At 40.9% G+C, this 22,975-nt stretch overlaps 1 protein-coding gene across 6 annotated transcripts in view; it reads left to right on the forward strand.

Annotated features, from left to right (window-relative positions):
- mib1 (MIB E3 ubiquitin protein ligase 1) overlaps positions 1–22,018 on the forward strand; it is a 53,962-nt gene extending 31,944 nt beyond the window's left edge. The window contains exons 13-22 of one of the 6 annotated variants that reach the window (XM_030159765.1): positions 9,967–10,099; positions 11,093–11,179; positions 12,858–13,016; positions 14,797–14,978; positions 16,077–16,266; positions 16,364–16,442; positions 16,576–16,716; positions 18,135–18,206; positions 19,458–19,558; positions 19,799–22,018. In XM_030159765.1, coding sequence (XP_030015625.1) covers positions 9,967–10,099; positions 11,093–11,179; positions 12,858–13,016; positions 14,797–14,978; positions 16,077–16,266; positions 16,364–16,442; positions 16,576–16,716; positions 18,135–18,206; positions 19,458–19,558; positions 19,799–19,939 — 1,285 coding nt within the window. In that variant the 3' untranslated portion in view covers positions 19,940–22,018. The remainder of the gene's footprint in view (positions 1–9,966; positions 10,100–11,092; positions 11,180–12,857; positions 13,017–14,796; positions 14,979–16,076; positions 16,267–16,363; positions 16,443–16,575; positions 16,717–18,134; positions 18,207–19,457; positions 19,559–19,798) is intronic. The other 5 variants (XM_030159766.1, XM_030159767.1, XM_030159768.1 and 2 more) reach the window with 5 other exon arrangements.
- The last annotated feature ends 957 nt before the right edge of the window (positions 22,019–22,975 follow it).

Genomic DNA, 22,975 nt, shown 5'->3' on the forward strand with positions numbered 1-22,975 from the left:
TGAGCCAATCTCCATGCTCTCCTTCCATCAGCCTGGCTTCTCCTCATGCCTGCTTTATCTGTCTCTGGTCAGTTCCTCTCCTCTCCCCTCCCTCCCCGACAGCCCCTCTTCTGTCCCCACGTCTCCATGCCCCCCTCCCTTCCTCCATCCCTTTACACAGTGCATCATTTGAAGAGGCGAGGCTGTTGAGCGCTTGGAGGAATAAAAGTGATTTATGAATGGGCCAACCTACCTGGGTGCTGGAGGGGGAAGCCAGTGGCAGTCAGGCTTTCTGATCCAGCAGCCCATTGTTCCCTCCAGCCTCACTGCAGGGGAAGCTCCTCTGCTTCTCCTGCCTCTGATCTTTCACTGTGCCTTCCTGGCACCGCATTTTACCGTTAAATGACTCGCAAACACCTATGCACTGCAGGGGTGCATATTTATTACAAGACGGTTTTTCCTCAGTGACACACATACATACCTCTACAGTCTAGAGCTTATTGCTTACTTCTTTAAGATAATGTGGTAATTCATTCTTGCAAATTCATGCACGAGTTACACTGTTGGTCCTTCTCTTATTTGTTCCACTATCATAGGATGCTTCCCTTTTTATAGTAGCAGAGGTTAATGGAAGTGACCACCACAGGAATAGTGTTCATAGACAATGAATCAGTCACAACTATGAGGTCTGTCTTATTAATAAAGCCTCAAATGCAGCAAATAACGCTCAAATATATCATGAATATTGAATGTCAGGATTGTACATGGCAGTACTGAAAAGCCTAAGTTGTTGAAATACAGATATGTAATATATGATAATGTCTGATGGCAAAAAGGTGGAAGAGATAGACTTGCACCGAGGAATGAATATACAGTGCTACGCAGCAGTAATTCATTAAAAGATAAGTGATCCTAAAGATATACTAAACTAACCTTTGGAGTTGAGACTAACTGCATGCTGTGAGTTCTTGACATAGTGTATGTGCTGTTCAGAGATTGGAATCATTATTTTGTAATCATCTGTGTCTCCTCAGTTGTATATGTTATCTTCATTCGTTTAACTAGACTTTCCATTGTTGTAAGTTATTGTTGTTAAATATCTCAGTGAATACTACACCCATTTAAAATTCAGGGAGTTGGGAAGGAGTTTGCTGGAGCATGCACTGAAACTTAATTGAAAAGTCTCCCCAAAGTTAGAAGCCCTCCCAGTGTCCACCTCTCTATGTGCTGGGACCAGTCCAATAGATCAGCCAGAGGACAAGCAGATACAAGCCCCAATCCCCCTGTGACCAATCAGAACGCCCACACTTCTTCCTAGGGCTGGGCCAACAGTGGCTCTGAGCCAATAGATAAGCTCAGCCATGCTGTAATGCTCTGTCTGTCCTGTGGCATGCTGAAACATTGAGTCCTGGCTGCTATGTTGCTATAGCACATGTTGGGAAAGGGAGGGGTATGGTAGCAGAGGGAGGGAAGGATGGAAAGATAGAGGGGAAAAAGAGAGAAAATGAGGGATGGAGAAGGGGAGAGAGGGAGGGGTACATCCCTTACTGTAGGAAATCAAGGACATAAAGAGCTTTTGGGAAAGTGACTATAGCATGCTAAGAAAAAACCTTGCATTGTGAATTGCACCATAAGCTCTGATGGTATGTTTTTTGCCCACTTGCCAAACCTAGAAAGAGCAGGATTTATTTGTGGCACTTTAAGTGCCTCAGCGATGCACGTAATAAATATGACAGAGCAAGGTGATATACTCCCACAGCACAGCTGTCAGGGATCTTTAATATTTTCTGTCCCCATTTAAAACAAATGTAGTTTATCTATTTGCTTGATGTATTGGATTAAGTAATGTAATGAGTTTGTGCACTTTATGGTACTTCAACATCTGTGATGGAAAAGGTTTGTGTGTTTAGAAAACACTCACGACATGTTGTATATCTCTTGACTATGTGAATATATGTTAAGCATTTGTAAAAATTGTTGCAGTACACTAAATACACCACAAAACCTGAGCAAACGCATCATTTTATCTCCAGCACCCCCACGACCCTCTCAAGGATAAAACGGTTCAGAAGATGAATGAATGAATGATTGAATAACCAACAGTGATTGAATATTGTTTTTGAATGTCAACCTGCTTTGTACATCATACAGCTTGGCTTCCTATTAGTCTAATACTCACAGTATTAATAATATAAACTAATTTAAGTCTAACTAAATGAACAAACTAAATTAATATAACCAGTTATTGTAGTCGGTAATCATAATTTTGTAATTCCCACACATTCCCTTTTAGAATGAATCAATACAGAGCCTTATGTTGTTTGTCGTAATTATACGTTAGAGCAGACAAATAATATGTTAAAAAATAGATCAGGCCTTTGCATATTAAGTTCTTGAATTAATTTTAATAAGATGACAACAACCAGCTCCTTGTTATGTTTTTTTTTTTTTTAAATCAGCCATTTTTAATTCAGGTTTTTGACTTTAATTAAAGAAACCTGTGATGTGAACAGTGGAATGACCAGTCATATAAATTTGTGCCAGTGGAAGGGGTATTCGTAACCCTAATGCACTCTGAGGGACACATTCAGCCCAATGTTCACATCTAAACCAAGCTTAGCTGTTGAATTATGCAGGCCATGTTACCTTGGTAACCCGTACGGACACTGAAGTCAATAGCTCCCATGTAAATGTGCTATGACAGGTCAGCGAGGATAAGAATTTTTGTTTGCTTGTGTCGTTTTGTGTGTTTGTGCATGTGTATGTGTGGCTGCTTGTGTACCGGCATGCGGAGAATACTGAACAAAACTTCACTTTGACTTTTCTCACACTTTCTTTGCAAAAAGCTTGATATTATTGAATAGCTTACATGGAAGGTTGGTAGAGAAAACCTTTATTTTACTATCTGTAGATTCATGGATCTCTGTGGAAGGGGTTCAGGTTGTTGTTGGAGTTTTATCTGTGTAACGTAGAGTGCATTCATACTAACTCCATTCCCCTGTCATTAACGCATTGGCTGTTAGACATTTTCTGTGCTGCTCTGGGGCATATGGCCCGTTGTCTCAGTGCTTAGGGGAGGCAGTAGCTGATACAAGGCCCTTTGATCCCCATTATTTCCCGCTGCAAACAATGGATTTTAATTACCAAACTGCTCTTTCAGCTATGGCTTCGTCTACTGCGTGTGTGCCAAGAAGTGTAGCTGCAAAAGAAGTCAGACTTATCAGCTGCGATATGTCAGCTTCTTTGAGTCACTTTGGATCTGCTCTAACAATTACTGTGGTAGAGAATTTACTGGTGCATTTTGCTTTTTTTTTCCCCCATTGAATTTAAGTGATCATGTCACTGCTTCCATTTAAAGGGAACTTCAGAGGTTAGAACTTACAGAGATGAGCATTTCAGCGAGAGCGAGGGGTCGAATGTAATGTGTATGTGGGGGCAGAAAGGTGTGAAGTGGGAAGAGCAGTGAGAGGTGATTTAAAGTAGTGGATTTGCCACAAGACTGTAGATCACGGGAGCCTCCCAGACTGTCTGCCCGTATGGTGACAGTGTGGCAGGCTGCAGAGTGGCTGTCGATCGAAGGACCTTCGCAGCTGCTGAATTCTTTACCACTCTGCAAAACCTCCAGTCAATCCCCTGGTTCTATTTACCGCTTTGTACCTCTGTGTGGAAACACTTGCTGTTAATTTCTACTGGCTGCACCAAGTCTGATTTTTTTTTTTTCTTGCCAGTAGCCCAGAGGGGAAGTTTATAATGACAAACACCTATTGGCCGATAAGCTGAAAATGGTTCAAAGGACAATGTCATGGTGTCTCAAAATACAGAGAATGCTAATGATCCCAAATGCTAGAAGGAAAAATTTGAAAAATAATTTTGTATTGACATCACATTTTTTTCTACAGCTTGCCATAGTGGTACATAGTGCTTCAACTCAAAATACAGTTTTGCAATTGAAACGACAGAAAAACACTTGTTATAGGTGTGTAAGCCTGAATTTTTGTCTTTGACCTTATCTAAATCTTTAATGGCACAAAACTCAAATTTACATTCAATCTCATAGTGAAACCCTTCTTTTCAGAACATATTGGAGATGTAAATCAGCATCACATAAATTAACTGGCATAGGTTTGTAAAAGAAGGATTTGTCATTACTCATTTCATTTCTGTAATACAGTCCTAGAAAGGCTACGTTTGAAGCAGGCTGTATCAGCGATCAGCGATCTGTAGCATCTAGCAGAACACTGTTGGTAGAAAAGTGACTGAGAGGGGTTAAGGGGTCACAGGTGATTTTCTTCGCTCTGTTAGCAGCTTGTTTCAGGTGCAGTGACTGTAATGATAAGAGAGTCACTGACTTTGGGTGCTCTGGCCTGGGTGTTTTTTTTGTCTTGTAGCTCTTCCAAATGTTGATTTTCTGCGCTTCAGTTTATTTACTTTTTTGCTTGAATCTTTCAAAATGTTGGCACCAAATCTTCTTTTGGTGTACTTCAAAGATGGTTGTTTGTAAGTAGTCCAAGTATCAACTACTTGCCCTAAAGGATTATTAAACTATTTTCCACCTTTTCCTGCATTTGAAACACTACTACATTATGATCTATGCTTGTCTCAGGCCATGCAGTAAGTTCAATAATTACATACTTGTTTTATAGATATTAATGCTGTTGAGCAGTTGTTTGATGTAGTATGCACCATTGGAGTGTCTTTTATTTTAATATAAACTGCCTGTCCTTGATTCCTCTTTTATGTCATCCTGTGTTTTTTGGTGAAAAGATGTATATTATGACTTTTATGGCTGGTGCAGGAATGAGAATGAGGCTTTTTCAAGGTGCAGAGGCAAATAAAGTGCAAAGAGTAGCATGGGAAAATAATTGGGTCATCTCGAACCAATGGGACATTAACGTGCCATTGGGCTTCTCTGACTGTCTTCCTGCCTCTTTCTTCATAAATTGCAATGAATCAGGACACCCCATAATACCAGGTGATTTAAGGCTAATTAAAGCTAAGCCTTTATAGGCCCCCACCTACATTCCAAATGGACAGACAACGGTACCTGAGATGTTTGAAAATGCGCCAGATGTCTCCTAAACAACCTTCAAGGCACCAGCAATAGCTATAGTGATAACCAAAACATCATAGAAATGCACCCCTTTGCCGTCTTCCCCCTTCCCGCTTTATGCAAATAGTCCTTAATAAAAGCATGCTCACTCAGGGGCCTCAGGTACAGGCAGGCAGGCAGGGGAAGGTCACATTGTAGGGGAAATTATTCTCTTCACGGTATGGTAATGAAAGCCTTTTTTATCGAGCGGAGCCAGTTAGGTTCTTGTCCTCGGCTCTCTGCTGCACCGCTGGCATGGATGCTACCTGTGTTTATTTACTCTGTCCACAGCAGGATGGACAGTCACTGTGGGACGGCCAAGTCGGAGTGAACTGGTAACTAATTGCTTCGAGGAGCGGAGGGAGAAGTTTCAGGGATCTGAAATTGAACTGGTTACATTTCTGACGAAGCAAACTCAACTCAAAATCCACAAATGTTTACTTTTTCTGAGCTTTCAGTAAATTCACCAATATTTCACCATAGAGCTCGACTTTTAAGATTTGAGTCTAATTCTTAAAGTGGGATGCATTCATTTAAATTTTCAGATGGTCAACTTAAAAAAAGAACATACTAAAATGAAATGTTCCTAATGAAGAAAAAATAAGTTTGAATGTATATATAGGCAAGATATGAGTAGATAAACACTTACTTGCTGGGGTTTTCATTGTCCGTTTGATCAAGGTTTTTATTTTCCCAAAGCAGGAGGCGCCTTTTGGTGACTAATTTGTGATGCGGAATTCAGATCGCCTTTCTTGAGCTTAAAGCCTTTGTTAATGGATGAGGGTATGCCAAACACGTATTCGACATCAGAGTAACCATATGTTTGTGTGCAGCCATTAATCTCAGGCTGGATGTTGACTGTTCCCGCTTTGCCCTGTGTTACCCAAGTTATTGTCCCCGACTCTCACTTCCTGTTGTAAAAACGGCTACTGACCACCACACAGATGGCTGTCAGCCAGGTGAGGGCGGCAGAAGGGACCTGTCGACCCCTACGCACACACTTAGTTCAGCGTCTTACATACACTGACAAAGCCAACACACTCAGGGCTGAGGGCGTCAGAGAGCATCCTGGTCAATGACAAATTGCAGCCCAAGACAACAGGCCGCAGTGTAGCTCTCCTGAGGGACTCTTGAGATCTCTCACAGGGTGACCCAGTTCCATCATGTTTCCCCTTCTCCCTCTCTCCTCTACCATTACCTCTTCTCAGCTGCTTGTCCTCCTGTATTTAGAGATTAACATTTTGGTTTTAATGTTTGCTTGTAACAAGGAAATCCTGCTTCTCTTTAAATATGTGTCTCCTTCTCGTAGCAGATATAAGTGATCTGAATGCTAACTCCCAGGTCAGGTCAGTGCTTTGTGCCCCTTTCAAAGGCTGCAGCCTGAGACCGCCTCCCTCCTTTACCTCAAAGCCTGACACACAGTTTCTCTCGTACTGCCCTCAGCCACTGTTAACATCACTTACCCAAGAGAAAAAAAAATACAATTTATTTCTTGGTTTTTAATTCACTCTTTTTTTTTCTGTCTTTACAGCAAATAGCTTAACTGCAATGCAGCAGTGCCAGTATGGGGCATTAATATTAATGTCCGCCCATTTTGCCCAGCGTGGCAGGGAGCCTGTCAATCCAGACTTCTATTGGAGGGGCTCCCTATTCCAGCAAACACCTTCCCAGCACGCTAGTGTTCAGTTTTGACGCTAGAAGGCGCCAGTCTGTCCCTATAGTGTATCAAGCCTGCACTGATTGGGTGGTTGCTGTACATATAGAAGATGTTTTCAGCCAATCCAGATCCTCCATATGTTGTGTATATTGCATCAATAGAAGGAAGAAAACGGGCACAAGAAGAACAAAGGATTGATTCAGGGGGAAAATCTGTTGTAATATACATCTTTCCAGTAATGTCCATCAGTCTCACTTGAAAGTAAGCTAAAAGAGTGTAATGTTTAACCACTAGGAATAAGTTTTATGTTGTGGCCCCAGGCAAGAATGTGATGTGTTTTTTGTTGAATAATTATTCTGTTTAGTCTCAAGTCTCAGCCCCTACCCAGTGGGAGAACCGCAGATGAAATTACTCCAAAGTCCCCATGAGATCCTTAATCCACTGTATGCAAGCAAATACTTCTTTGTAACAAAAGCAACACATTATGAATGTTAGATTAGATAGAATGGGTGCGGTTGCTATCACATTTAAGCAGTGCTCCTCTGCATTAAGTGGTGAAGATGGCTGCAAGCAATGCAGGTGTGTGCGTAAGCCTCTGTGCACTGAGAAGTAGAGAGAGAGAGCGAGGGAGCCTGGGATCAGTGTGCTGCGCTGTTCATCACTGCAGCAGTACACCAGCCCCGGATATCTGTCCATACAGAGGTGCTGACTGGCTGCCCCCCTGCCTCTCTGCCCTTTTTCTGCTTTTCTCAAGAGGGTGTGCTGATGATGCTCACTTTCATTACTCTAGAAGGAGGGAGACAAGCTGTAGGTTGAGCAAAAACCCGCAGGGGAACAGCCATCCTGATTACCTCGAGCCTGAAAGTCTGCCACTATGTTCGTTTGCATTTCTTTCTCGCCTCAGTCTTAATAGTTAACACTTTCCATTGATTGTGCCCGCCGTGGCCTTCTGCCCAGGGATGAAGCCTGTATCCTCCCTGCACCGTTTTACACCCTGTTTACTACACTTTTGTGTATCTAAACAGTCAAGCATTTGACCGGGGCCACTCTAGTCATATCCAAGTCAAAGCTAGCTCCTTTTGTCGCAGTTCAAAGATATGCCGTGCATGAGTACCCAGGGTTAATCAAGGTCAGAGGTATTCTCCACAGTGTCGCTGCTTTAATGCTGTGGAAGGTACATTGTGTACTTGGCTACAGACAAGAAACAAGCAGCCTTTGAGGCTATAACTTTTAGGTTACTGATTTCATTTTGTATAGCATTTGGACAAACTGAAGAGTCATTTATTTGTCACTATCTATCCTTTAATTTAGGTGCTACTCATATGCTCAAATAGGTGTGAGTTCACTTTGTCTTTACATGAACCATGTGGTTGCAGAGTAATAAAGCAGAGTCTCAGAAGCAGGAGCGTTTTCTGTGATAGGGGAAAGGGTACTAAGCTAAAGCTGAAATTATATACACTCTATCTGTCTTTGTACCAGGATGTTCTCTTAAGTCTGTAACAATTATGTTACAAAGCAGATTGTACCAACCTATTATAAATTTCAGGATCTGTTGAAAGAAACAGAAGTGTGTGATAATTTTTTTTCATTGATGAAACTGAGGGCTCTTCCCTTTGCTAACGCTATGGGTGTGAGAAAATATTGATACACTTAAGCAACTGTACCATAACATCACCTTCCTAAAATAATTGTATTTTGACAAAAAGGGCTTTTTGCCTAAATCATCAAATACTCAATTTTTGTCTTTGTGTCCTGCAAAATCTAAAAAAAAAAGTCTCAAATTCCTTATTGATTTTAGTTGTTTTGTTTTTTTTACATAGTTTACACACAAACATCAGTGGCAGATGGTGATTAATGTTGTGTTGATTTCTGATGTAATGTTTGTTAGCCTGTGATAAATGCAAATACAGGTATCTTTAAAAAATAGATTTTATGCAGATGGTGGTGTGTTTTTAGACTATGACAGTTTTCCTTAAATTAGGTATAAAAAGTTGCACAGTATTGTATGAGGTTGCACAAAATATACAGGAATATATTATAGGGGCTGACTGAGGAAAGGTTAACATCTAGATCAAAAAATACATTTAAAATCACCTTTTGAAGACTTGTATATTTTTAAAGTACATTACTGTCCAGCACAAATTTTATTTTTTTGAAAAATATTTTAAAAATATTTAGAGGGCATTATATTCAGCATAAATGTATGTTTGCATTCTTTGTCCGTCAGCGCAATTCAAAGCATAACTTTGATAACTTTGAACTTTGCAGTCAGTGCATGTATGCAAGATTCTGTGCAGTTTTTTGTATTTTTTTCTCTGAAATTTAAACCACAGTGATGTGAGCAAAAATGTAATTTCTGCTTTTTACCATTTTTAGGAGTATTTTTTTTTCCTCTACAGAGACATGACAATGTATCATAAATGATGGTTTTGCTATGTGTCACAGAATCACTGTATCAGTACTGTCTGGAACATATTGTGACAGTCTTGCATCTCTAGTAACACAGCAGGAGTGGACAACTTCAACATCCTTCCTTAACCCCTGTGTATCTTGAACACTTTGATAACATTTGTCATATACAGCTCCCGTTGCCATGTCACCCTCTAAATGACCTTCAGTGGAACCAAACTGACACACCAGGCCTCTGCAGTTCAACACTAGATTTTTATTCTGTTTCTTCCTCATGAGGAGACCTGCACAAATGCTGCTAAATCTTGTATAATTACCATTTTGCCGCCATATGATAGGCACTTCTCACATCATCAAGGGAGAAGTGGCTTCCCTTTTTAACTGGAGATACGGACGGGGGACAGGTACTTTAAAATAACGCAGAGTACTTGTACCGCTCAAAGCCTGATGTAAATAACACTCTGCTTGGGAAAGCAACTCCTCCCTAAGTTGATTTAGTATTCTTGTCCCCATGTGTGAAAATGGGATATGCTCTGCTGTAAAAAGAAGGAGAAAAAAAAAGGTGTATTCGAATATGCTGTGTATCAGCAGTACAGACCCTGTGATGTGTTTGCTTACAACAGCTTGTGTCTGGCCCCAAGCTATCACACACTGCATGAGATGTTTAGTCACAGATAGATTACATTACATTTGGCAGCTTTTTTAACTTAACAAACATATTCATTTTATCAAATTGCCCAGCCGTCTTAAAGCTTCCTCACACGTGCTTCAACCAGGAGTCCATTCACACACACTCAACTCTCGCTTTCCTTGTTTTTTTCTTTTCGTGCAGTGCCATGCGTGTGCTGCTGTCCAAACTGCCGAGGCCCTGGATCGTGGACGAGAAGAAGGACGACGGGTACACTGCACTGCACCTGGCTGCTCTTAATAACCACGTGGAGGTGGCCGAGCTGCTGGTGCACCAGGTAACAGCACATCAGCACTCAAGAACATACACATAGCTAATTTTAACACATGTTTAATCACTTAGCTTGACAACACAAATGCAGTTATTCATGGTCTATAAGAGAGCCCTTCCATTATCAGCCCCAAGCATTGCTGCATCAGCTCAGCCTGCCCTCCTGGATCTTCCTGACTACAGACCATTAAGAGCAGCTTCTACTGCACTCCTGGCAGCCAGCAAGCAATAGACCAGTTGAACTGACTACAACTGCTATTTTTTTTTTATTGAATCCATACGGTTCACAAGGTCTCTGGGGGTATTCTTTAGTACTGCTGGGTTTTATATCTTCTCTTCTCTTGCAGTCATAGGTGCTCTTTTACTTGTTTGAAATTGCAGTTTTAACTCCCGCAGGACTGGCACATACAAGAGTTTACAACAAAAGTCACCTGACCAAGCGGGAACTGGGTTAATTAGGATATGGTGCAAGGCAGCAGCGTTGGTGCAATGTTCCAACGCATGAACGTTCGCTGTGCAAGCTACCTTTTGGAGGGGGTGGCGTTACTACCAAGTCCCTGCAATGGGCTGGTTTGCAGTGATGGCTCAGCTTTCTATTCAGAAATTGCACCACACTACAAGGTGCACTGCAGATTCCCTGCCAGCCAGCCAGCCAGTCAGTCAGTCTTATTACTTGGGGATTTCACACACTGCCTGATCACAATGCTTATCTTCCCTCCACATCTCCTCAGCTGAGGTGTTCACAATTGGAAATGACAATCACATGCAGCGATATTTGTAGGATGCGTTATTTTCAGCCCACTAGGTGATACTTTGTTGGTTGGCAAGGTTGAAGGAAGACACACACCAGAAAGGTTGTTAATATCTGAAATGTGCTCAACAGTGATTTTATTTTGTCTGGCCTCTATTATGTTTTTTTTCTCATTAAAGTTGGTTAATGCATTCACAAATGATTGTATGCGGTGTGTGTGTTTTCCCCTCCTTTGTTCCCATCTCACAGGGTAGCGCCAGCTTAGACATTCAGAACGTAAACCAGCAGACGGCATTACATCTGGCAGTAGAGCGTCAACACACCCAGATTGTCCGGGTAAGTGGGCCCTCTCCTCTCCCCTCCTCCTTTTATTCTTTTTATATATTTTCTGCCTACCTCACTCTCACCACTGCTTGAAAATCGTATATCCAAATATCTCTGTATACAAGCACAGAAAAGGAAGTAGGCTGACAACTGTGCAGCCACATATTACATATGACACCAGTGGATGTCCTGCAGTTGAATGAGGTTCTGATTCAGACTGATGCTTTGTAGGAGAGATGCAGTGTCGTTTTGAGAGACAGTAGCTGTAGCGTTGGAATGAGATCGCCACGTTGCCATCTTGTGGACGTGAGAAAAAATGCACTTCAATTATGGTATACCATACCAGAGGTGTTCAATGCTCTGAGCCAGCCCGTTGGCATTTGCATCATGGCATAAGGCCCTGATTATTGTTTTTAACATTATTCAGGGTTCCTACAGGGTCTTGAATTTACAAATCTGCATTTAATACCTTATAAGAAAAAAGTCTTTAAAAGGTATTAAATTTTATATGAGAGGTCTTAAGTTATGTTGCCATGAACTTGTTCACTGTATTGTGTTTAAATGTGTCTGGGAAATGTCCAAAATAGAAAGAAAGTAACGTTAGTCTACTCACTTCCACCTGTTCTAACCCGGCAGTTTATGTTGAAATTAGGAACCAGTTATTGCTAAATTTGCAGCCCCCAGTGAGAAATGACTCAAAGCGTTGGGAATAAATAAATATATTTTCCTAAATTGTAGGAGTCACAAATTTTTGCCAGTGCAGCCGTGAAATAGGCTGTGAAATGTGCATTAAATTCTGTTCTAAGTAGTCTTAAAAAGGTCTTAAGTTTAACTTGTAGAAACCTGTAAGAACCCTTTATCATAATAACCTATAAATAATGACAACCCCAATTTTTCTTTTTGTTTTAGTGAAAAAAAGTAAAATTATATGAAAATATTTACATTTACAAACTATCCTTTAACCTAAAATGTGAATAACCTGAACAAATATGAACAACCTGAAACCTCTTAAGAGAAGTTAGTACAATTTTAACAATATTTTGTCTTTTACTAAATGTTTTGTGCCTTTGTAGATCCGCTATGATCTGTTAGTTGTAATATACAAGTGTAAAGGGTAAACTGAGGTATAATATTACTAAAATTGCACTTATTTTTCTTATGACATTTCAGATTGCTCATGTTATTCATATTTTTAAGGAAACTTTGTAGATGTAAACATTTTCATACTATAATTGTACTTTTTGCAAAGAAAGTAACATTAGTCTACTCAATTCCACCTGTTCCAACTCGACAGTTTATATTGAAATTAGGAACCAATTATCGCTAACTTTGCAGCCCCCGATGAGAAATGATCACAGAACATTCTGCCCGACTCACGTGAAGCCGTTAGTCACCTGGGAAAACTGACTCAAGTAACTTTAAGGGACGGCTTGTGAGCGAAAAGTAAGCATGAGGAAGTGCTAATTTAATAATGTCTGTTTGGAGAAAAGATCATTCTCGACCTGGTTGACTCAAGTGGAGAGGAACAGCTGTGAAATGGGCATTAATATCTGTCCTAAGTAGTCTAAAAAGTCTTAAATTTAACTTGTAGAAACCTGTAGGAACCCTGTTATTATGTTATAAATGCTTTGCTTGGTTTCTGTTAACCAGATGTGCACATCTGCCTGTTTGTGTGTTCTTCCTTTAACAGTTGCTTGTGCGAGCGGAAGCCAAACTTGATGTTCAGGATAAAGATGGGGACACACCGCTTCATGAAGCACTGCGCCACCACACACTGTCCCAATTGCGACAACTCCAAGATATGCAGGATGTCAGCAAAGTGGAGCCCTGGGAACCCTCGAAGAACACAGTACATATGCATCTATTATTAACCTCAGTGTTTAATACGTAATAGTGCGTCACCAAGGTCAAGGTTTTTTAGGGAACAGTAATGCATCACAGATTTAAGGTTGTCAGAGCTGGTAACATCAAGACAACATTAACAGACCTTAAAAATTTGCTTTAATGTGGCTATAACTGCACACTCACACAATTTTTAAAGTTGATAAAACTGTTTTTTTCATTCACGGAGCCTTTTTTTCCTTTTTTCTTTTTAAACAGTAGTAATAAAGCCAGGACCCAGTGGCTTTGAGGCAGTAGTTCTTTGCATCTAGCATCCTCTTAACTTCATAATCATATTCCAGTTCTGCTTCGTCAAATATTGAAATGTGACATTGGAAGCAGAATTTTGTGTGACCTGTAAAGCCATCTGTATGAAGATGAGCAAAATGACTTCAGTTTTCCCTGTGCGGGGGGAAAAAACAATGACAAATCTCACCAGGACATCAAGTTCAGTGCTTCTCGGGCCCCTGTCATCTGCATCGCTGGACAACCCATCACTCAAACAACAACCTGAAACTAGCACAGAGCAGTCAAACAGGCTCCTGCCGCTGCCTCTTAGCTCCTAGAAATAAATTCGGCCCTCTGTAGTCCAACAGGGGCACGTCAGGCCTGAAGCATCCATGTTAACATGCGGCTAGAGGTTTGAGCGACAGCAATAGACCCGCTTTACCTGCCAGCCTCTGTATCGTTTCTCCTCCCGTCTTCCTCTTGTCCACCTCCTCCTCTGTTCTTTCCCCCCTTTTTGGTTTCCCCCGGTGCAGAAGTGTAACCGACAGACAGCAGGTCTAATTGAGATATGTGCAGCTGGGTCGCTCTCCCATAGTCCTCCCCTCCCCTCGAGATGAGAATTGAATTAGCCGGCCCGATGGCTCCATCAGCAGGGATGTAAAAGCTACTGGTTGAAGACAATCAGACACACAAGGCCCAAATTGGTAAAAAGAGAGAGAGGGAGTTGGACTGGTAGGCAGAGGACAGAGGGAAGAGGACTGATAATGGAGTTTTGGGTTGGGATGAGGGGGACATGTTAAAGCAGGGGTGTCAAAGTCACTGTAGTTCAGGGGCCACATTGAGCCCAATATGGTCTCAAGTGGGCCAAACCAGTAAAATAATAGAAAAATAGCCTAAAAATATTCCCAATCTAAGTTTATGTCTTTGTTTTAGTGCAAAAAATTAAATTAAATTGTGAAAGTATGGGCATATCTACATTTACAAACATTCCTTTCGCAAAAAATAATGAATAACCTCAGCAACCTGATATTATAAGTGCAATTTTAATAATATTATGCCTCAACTTATCATTTGTATATGTGCATTATGGATGACAGTGGATGTACAACTACACAAAACCTTTAGTAATACTCAGAATATTGTTAACATTTTGATTTGGAATTTGGAGTTGTCATTATTTATAGGTTATTTTGCTATTATTTTCCTGGTGTGACCCACTTGAGATTAAAATGGGCTAATTTCACAGGCTCAGTTGGAATCTGTGGCAGGCCGGATATGGTCCATGGGCCGTATGTTTGACACCCTTGTCTTAAAGCGTTGACTGTGTAATTAGCAGGGATTTGTTCTTGTAAAGTCAAATCTGTGATAATTAATATTCAGGGCCTCTTTTCAAACCCGTGCATTAGTGTTGTGAGTACAGTTGTGTGGGGGCACTAACCCCACTGGGCTCACCTTGAAAACAATCTCTTGTATCAAAAGTCAAAACCCTGATCCGCTTTTGTGTGTCTTTCTTCCTGCAGCTAATCATGGGTTTGGGCACCCAGGGGGCAGAAAAGAAGAGCGCAGCATCCATCGCCTGCTTCCTCGCTGCTAACGGAGCAGACTTGACCATTCGTAACAAGAAGGGTCAGTCCCCTCTAGACCTGTGCCCGGACCCCAGCCTCTGCAAAGCTCTGGCCAAATGCCACAAAGAGAAGAGCAGGTAAGCATCCTTAAATGGAGATCTAATCTGACCATTACCCTCTACCCTGGCTGTACTTTATAAACCTGTTTCACTCATTAAATCCAGTTTATTTGACCAAGTACAACTTAACCTTTCACCAGACGGACGATTCATTCCTGTTGAAACATGCTGGAGACTTATTATACACAACAGCTTGAAATTGAAGCCTATATAGTGGTATCTCAAAGTATAACACCTCTGATAGTCGCTTAATAGCTCAAACAAGTAGCAATTTCCTTTAGAAAAATGATGTCAATTTTTTTCCAGAAATAATTGTGGTCTGAACTGCTTGTGGAACCTCTTATAGTGTTCTTTATGTAAAATATTTTACGGATATTTGATATCTGCAGTGTGGGCTTTGATCAGAGTTCTGTTTTTTTTTCTTTCTTCTAAACAAACATTTATTCTCTTAAGAGATAGTTGTATTGCAGTTGTGATAACATGACCATCAATGCATTCACCAACAGAAATGTTTCATAAGTTACATAATTTTATAATCATTTACCTAATGTTTAATTATTCAGCATATAATTACCTGGACTGTTTTTACTCATTGCGTTAATTAGAAGATTTACATTACACTAAGTTTGACAGTACAGTCATCAAACACAACTGTACACATTAACATTTCATTGGAATTACTCGACAACATTTCCTACATTTCCTGGTTGGTGTCGTGCAGCCAAATGCCAAAGGCTTCAAAATATGACTCTACAAACCAATGTGTGGCTTTTTTTTAATATAGTCAGTGTTTTTATACAAGGATGAACTTAGAGGAATGTGTTTGTTGCATTAAGTGTCCTGATGCATCCACAGCTACTATAAGAATATCTGAAAGAACAAGGAGTAGAGCATCATCCTTGGAATATCATCAGACAGCCCTATTGATTTCCTTTCTTGGCTAAAAATGTTTCATGTAGGGCTTTGTTTCCGTTTCTCGCCTTTACCTCCTTATGTTCCTTTGAGCCTCTCACTGTCTCCTTTGTCCTCTGTCAGCATGTCTCACTTGTAATCTCTTCTGCTCTTACACACTCTGCTATTTTTTTATGTTGTATCCCCCCCCCCACAACAATCTAGTGGCCAGGTGGGCACACGCAGCCCGTCTCTGAACAGCAACATCGAGTCGCTGGAGGAGTGTATGGTGTGTTCAGACATGAAGAGAGACACTCTGTTCGGTCCCTGTGGACACATCGCCACCTGCTCCCTGTGTTCACCTCGTGTCAAGAAGTGTCTCATCTGCAAGGATCAGGTCCAGTCCAGAACCAAGGTATCAGACACTACCACTGCCTTTCCTGCCCAGAAATTAATACATGAGCGAATGGCAACTTGTACTATTTTTTTCCATTTAATGTGTCTCTCTACAGATTGAGGAGTGTGTAGTCTGCTCTGACAAAAAAGCAGCCGTGTTGTTCCAGCCCTGTGGTCACATGTGCGCTTGTGAGAGTAAGTCGCAACATGTTTCAGCACCACATCTTCCGTACACCTCCGCTGGAATTCTCAGCTCCGGTAGAAATATACGCACTGAGCTCTGACTGGTGCGTTTTTTTGTTTGTTTTGTTTTTTTGCATCTCTCCAGACTGTGCCAGCCTCATGAAGAAGTGCGTACAGTGCCGGGCTGTGGTGGAACGCCGCACTCCCTTCGTTCTTTGCTGTGGAGGGAAAGGTATGGAGGATGATGCCGCTGATGATGATGATGATGATGATGATGATGACCTTAGTGAGTGAATCTTCCACATGTTCCCTTTTAATTTCCCTTCTCTCAGTTTACATTTTTTTTCTTTCTCCATTCTTTTCATTTCTTTATCATCCTTTTTGCTGCCTTGCTTATGCAATAGTGCTTGCGTTTGCATCACTTAAAATATTTGGTTGCCTTTTTACATTCTTGTAAATATTTACAAATCTAGTCTAATAGATAAACTCTTGTCCAGTACTAAATTGTGCATGTTCTCATTGCATCTATACCGATCATTTCATTTCTTCTTTCTTTTTTCAGTCAAATGTCAGTTGCCACTCATACTAACCCAATTCTGATGTACACCACATCAACCTCCCCCCCAAAAAAAGTGTTTTAAATTGTAATTTTTGCATTAGTAGGATCTTGGAATCCATTTTTCAGATGAGTTTTGCTGAATAATATAAAAGTATACAGACATGTTTTATTCATGTTTCTCTGCTTCTTTAAATTAGCCTAACACAATTGCATAAATTGGATAAATTTATTAGTAAGCATATGCTAAATAGCCTGTAGTCCTAAAGATACTGTACTTGCATAATAATACCCACAAAGTGCTGAATCGTCATATCTTATAGTTTGCCATTTTTTGACTAAAGACACAAACACTGTTTTAATGTTAATACAATTTGTAGCCTTTAATGTATTGTAAAGTATTGGAACTGAGTTTCTCATCTGTAAATGTCATGGTTAAATAGATAAAGATAAAATGTATTTACTTTTGGTTGCCATCACAGTTCATCCTTCTGTCTCCAAGCGAAACACAATGTATTATCGCCCATGTCCCTTTTCAGTGGTGCATCTCACCAGTGGTTATTTCTATCGTGTTTTCCACATTTTCTGTTAAGTTAAAAGGGAAACTGTTGTAAGTTCACCCAATTCTTGTAATGATGATTTAAAATGTCTTTACATGTCACATCGTTGGCATGCAGTCGTTACCAGACGTGTAGAAGTGAACACAGACCCAGACATACACCCATGCAAGGGGCAGCATTGATTACTTATCTCCTTTTCCAGTAACACCAGCTGTTAATGTCTGCAAAAAAAAAAGAAGAAAAGCAAATGTAGTGCATAAAATTCACCTGCCACTTTGATTATTTCTGCTGTACTTCTCTAATTCCTTCTGGTCTTACAATGTATCTGTAACACAGGTATTAGACTCTTTATCTCATGCTTAAGCACTGGCTGATGGCAAAGAGAGAAATAATCACTTTCCGCTATGCCTTCTAAGAGCCTCTTTTGCCTCTCTGTCCCTAATCACTGTTTCCAACTTGCTAGCTTCCTCTTCATATTCTCTCTCTGAACCTCCCTTTGAGGCTGTAGTGAGTAGTTTTGGTCCTCAGGCCAACTGTTGAGCTGGTGAGGACAACTCCTGCTATAACAATGTGACTGGTTATTCCCAGCAGGGAGCTCTAACAGTATGGCAGGGGGATCCCAGGATCTTCTCCAGCCCAACAATCTGGCACTAAGTTGGTGTAAGTATTCCTCCACGATCCCCTCCCTCCCTTCTCAGAGCCTTGATCTAAGAGCTCCCCACAGTGCTGCCCTGGCCCGTTTCCCCTCCCCTCAAAACCCCTCATTCTCTTTCAGCGATGTACATAAACACGCTAAACGGTAGATACTGATCTGTGCGATGTATGATGCATATTCCAGGAGTCACACTGTTGCTCACTGTTTCTGGAATGGAGTTCCCAACAGGGCCCCAGTCCAGCTAATTCTTGCTGAGTTTTATTTCCATGTCATTATACACATACTTACAGTGGACTGTGTGATGCCAAAAGCATTGCATGATGTTTTGTGTCGGAGTCCAAATATCTACGCTGTGTGTATTTCTGAAGGGAGTCATTTTAAAGGGCCAACATAATACAGTTTTAGCTTCAACTTAGGATATTATAGAGCTCTTGGCTTGTTACAGAACACCTATTTTATGACTGAATTTTATTTGTAGTGTAGTGTACAGCTCTGTAAAAAATTAAATTGCTGTTGAGGTGTGGTAGCGGTGCGGTGGTTAGAAGGTCTAGGCTTAGAACGCACCGCTGGTCTAGCGTTTGCATGTTCTCCTTGAGCCTGCATGGGTTCTCCACAGGTACTCCAGCTTTGTCCCACCTTACCTGGTTACCCAGCCACTCTAACTTGGCCATAGGCGTGAATGGTTGCTCCTACAAAGGATTAAGCAGTTACAGAAATAAGTGAATGAAAACATTATTATTTATAGGTATGTGTTTGGGTGAAAATAGCATATCGGTGAAAATTCTGGAGAGATGCATCATTTATAGCATGAAAATGACAGCTGGTTAAAATAACAAAAATGCAGTGTTTTCAGACCCTGAATAATGCGAAGAAAGTATGTTTATATTCACTTTTGCTGTAACTAGAGAGTTCCTAAATTAGAATTTAGTGTAAAAACATACTCAATCCTAGTGTTCATATGTCTTGACATGTTTTCCACCAGTCTGTAACATCACCCCGGATCTTTTATGTCACTTCTGACTCAAAAACACAAGCAGTTTCATCCTTCTTTGATGGTGTGTGAGGATCCATATTCCTCCTGATCACATCCCAGATGTTTTCAAAGGGGTTCAGGTCTGGAAACTTGCAGTGTTAATTTTTTCCAGAGCTGTACTATCCAGAGGTTTGATTTGACCACTGGTGTTAATGTGTTCATGTTTAGTCCATAGTACTTATCACCTTAGTTTCATTTTTTTGTGTCACTGTTGTTCATACAGCTAGTGGAAACATCCCAGCCCTCCAGAGAGATAAGGATAACACTAACGTCAATGCTGATGTGCAGAAACTACAACAACAGCTTCAGGACATCAAGGAGCAGGTGAAGTGCTACTTCAGAATATGTTTCAGCAAGTCTGATGCTCCCTTTGGGTCAACAGTAAACATAATCTTGGTTTTGCATTAGCATAATTTAATGTAGGCCTGGCACGAGAAACATCAAGCAAACATCTGTATTTTACCTCGGTTCTCTTAGTGGTTCTCTGTTTGTTCATTAAAAAGCTAAAATGACTTTATCAAACCCTAACATGACCCGGGATTGCCTCTGTTTATGTGTCTCCAGACCATGTGCCCGGTGTGTCTGGACCGGCTGAAGAACATGATCTTTATGTGCGGCCACGGCACCTGCCAGCTGTGCGGGGACCGAATGAGCGAGTGCCCCATCTGCCGCAAGGCCATCGAGCGCCGCATCCTCCTCTACTAGAGCTCCCGAGACTCTTCTCCTGTGTAAGCCCAAACAGACCACATCCAATTTGCCACAACTACACCAGCTGCTGCTGCTCGACCATCCTCACAGCACACGAGTCAGGCAGCCAAGGGCGTCTTCAAATGTCTTATTCTTCACTGCAAATGCTCTCTTAATGGCTGTGATGGAATTCTGTTACAAAACAAAGAAAATATATAAATTGACTTTGATCCGTTTTTGCTGCTTTCCGTCATCGCGACAAGCATGAAAGATGCTTGCTTCATGGACCGTTTCTCGTAGTGTCACTCACTCTGCATCTCTTCTGCACCATCCTCTTCTCATCCTCATATTTTGTTCCACTTCTGTGGATTTTAACTGATATGTAGAACATTTTCCTGAGTCTGTGATGGCTCCTTTAGACATGGGTAGGTATAAGAGAGATAAACTCAGCCATGGAGCAGCTCTCTGAAGCAGAGCAAATTCAGAATTGTAGAGATGATGTGGTCAGTCTGTTACTTTTTTTAGTGTAAAGTTGTCATGTTTCTGGTGCAGGCCCAATGATGCCTGCTGCACACAAGTCATATGGTATTTGTAAATCCTCATGCAATTGTATTGATTGATATCAGATGCACCTGATGTAAACACTAAGTTAAACTTTTTCCTGACAGTATGGCAAGTTTTGTGACATATTGTTGTTGCACCACTTAAAGACTGTTCGTTTGTTGCTTCATGCCTGTATTTGGCTCGGCTGCGACATGCTGTGAGCTGACTGTCCTTGCAGTTCCATTTTGCACTAGCACACGTCCTGAGATGGAATCCAAAAAAAGCCAAGTCAGGCAAAAAGCTGTTTCTTTGCTGACCTGGGAGGTTCACTTCAGCTCGGTGATAAAACATACCGACTGCTAGGCAGCACACCACACCCATATTCTGTTTACCGAGCTGGAACGTCGACAACAGTGTTGCGACACCCCTCAGAGCCGCCATCAAGGATTCAAGACAAACACAAACTCGTTCAGCTTCTGTCCAGTGAACAGCCTCTGTTGTATGCGTCTCCCGCACACTTAAACCACACGATGCAAACTTCTATGTAACAAGACTGATTTTTGTCGAAGCTTAATGTTACTGTTTCCAAACTTGGTGGTATTGTCTTGCAAAAATTGTACAATTCAATGAGCGTTGCTAATTTACCATTGATGACTCTGTGCCATTTGCTTCCAAAAATCTTTTTGTTAAATAACTCTTACGGGGATAAGGTGCTCTTTACCTTGTATCACTTTTTTTATTTAAGTGTATTTCTGTTTTCAAAATCAAGCTAGAAAGTACAATCTATTAGAACACAGAGATGAAAATATAGAATAAATTATTTTGTATCGCTGCCCAAAAAAATAGGATTTATAGGTATCACTGCCTTCCTAATATGTAGCCTCAAAGTCTCACATTCTGCTTTCATATTATTTTTAAGATGTTTGTAATACTGTACTTCTGTTTGCTTCTTTGTTGTTTTGCAATAGCTTTCTAGCAATCATCAGTAGGAGCTTCTTTCTCTAAAACAGTGTAGGTCTAATTTGTTCATTTGTGAAATGGGGGGAAAAAAGACATTGTTAAGGTGTCGAGTGTCTTTTCACCTGTGTTTATTTGGGAGGAAAGCTAATGATTTTTTAAGACAGAACTTGCCTTACCTCTTTTACAAGGCAGTGGAGACTCTGCAAAGTGGCCGGCCTGGCTCCGCTACATGGGAATTTGCAACCGCATACAAGCATTTTTTTTTTCTTCTCCTACAGACTGAAAGAACCTTCTTTTGAGTACAGTTTTAATTCTTTTCATTGATCTTGATAACACTTTAAGCTAGAAGCACTAATACGCTTTATGGTAGTGTTGTCTTGTTATGGTTGTTCTGAAAAAATGCCTATTTTGTACTTTTATTTTCAATACATGTAACTGTCCTGTTCAAAGTGTATCGGTAGTATATTTTCTTTGGCATGAATGTTTGACATATGCAGTACGACATGTATCTTGAAAACTGTTCAGTCTGTATTGCTAATAAGTGCTTTTAAAACAACCATATAGCAGAAATAAAGCTCCAAATGAACCATGGGACATTAGAAGGGCTGTTTATTTTTCCTCCGCTTCCACCAAATTGTTAATTAGCTTGTTGTTTGTTTTGTTTTTCAAGTTGAGCTCAGATGTAGTTAGCTGCTTATAAGCAGAAAATTAGCATTTTGTTGCTTTTGTCCTGCTGTGCAGCGTCTGCCTCAGTGAGGACACAGAGTGGCATAGAGGGGAGGTGCGAAGTAATTGAAAATGCTAACACCTAATAATGACTCAGCACCACTGTGTGATAGGTCAACTATGCTAATCAGGGAGAGAAAGACTGGAGAGAGGGGGGAAAAAGAGCAAGAATGTAGAAAATCATCTGGGTTGGGAGAGACTCTAGCCCGATAGAGTGATGTATTCTCTCCACTGAGCAGTGTGACAGCGGGACATCTCACATGGCGTCTCCCTAGCACTAAGAAATTATGACCAAAGGCCATTTGTGTTCTAGCTCATTGACTAGTCCATTCATAACCTGGACATCTCTGGGCTTGGCTCACATGCAGCAGCGGGATGCATCATCTCATTCATCATGTTGTCAGCCTCTCACTTTGTCAGAGCGCTCCATAGAGGAGACTCTGACACCTTTTTATACCCTCTAAGATCTTTGTGACTTGGCACGGGTCCTCGGCAGCCTGTGGTCACGTCTGTGGAGCTTTGACATTTTGTACTCAAGCGTCTGCCTTTTAAAGGCACAACAGGTTATGGCAGTGTTTTTCAATCTTGGGGTCGGACGCCATGTAAGGTCACCTGCAATTCAAATGGAGTCGCCTGAAATTTCTAGTAATTGAAAAAAATAATTTAAAAAAACTTATTAATTAAAAATATATGGTGAGTTGAGAGAGACAATCCCAATACATAAAAGACATGACAAACTCTGAAGCTGAAACTGAAGCACTGTGGTTCTCTTTATCTGTCAAATGTTCATTGTGGTCAGTTTCAGATGCTGCAGCTCTTTCATAA

The sequence above is a fragment of the Sphaeramia orbicularis genome, chromosome 17, assembly GCF_902148855.1.
Source record: "Sphaeramia orbicularis chromosome 17, fSphaOr1.1, whole genome shotgun sequence".
In the NCBI taxonomy this organism is placed as follows: Eukaryota; Metazoa; Chordata; class Actinopteri; order Kurtiformes; family Apogonidae; genus Sphaeramia; species Sphaeramia orbicularis.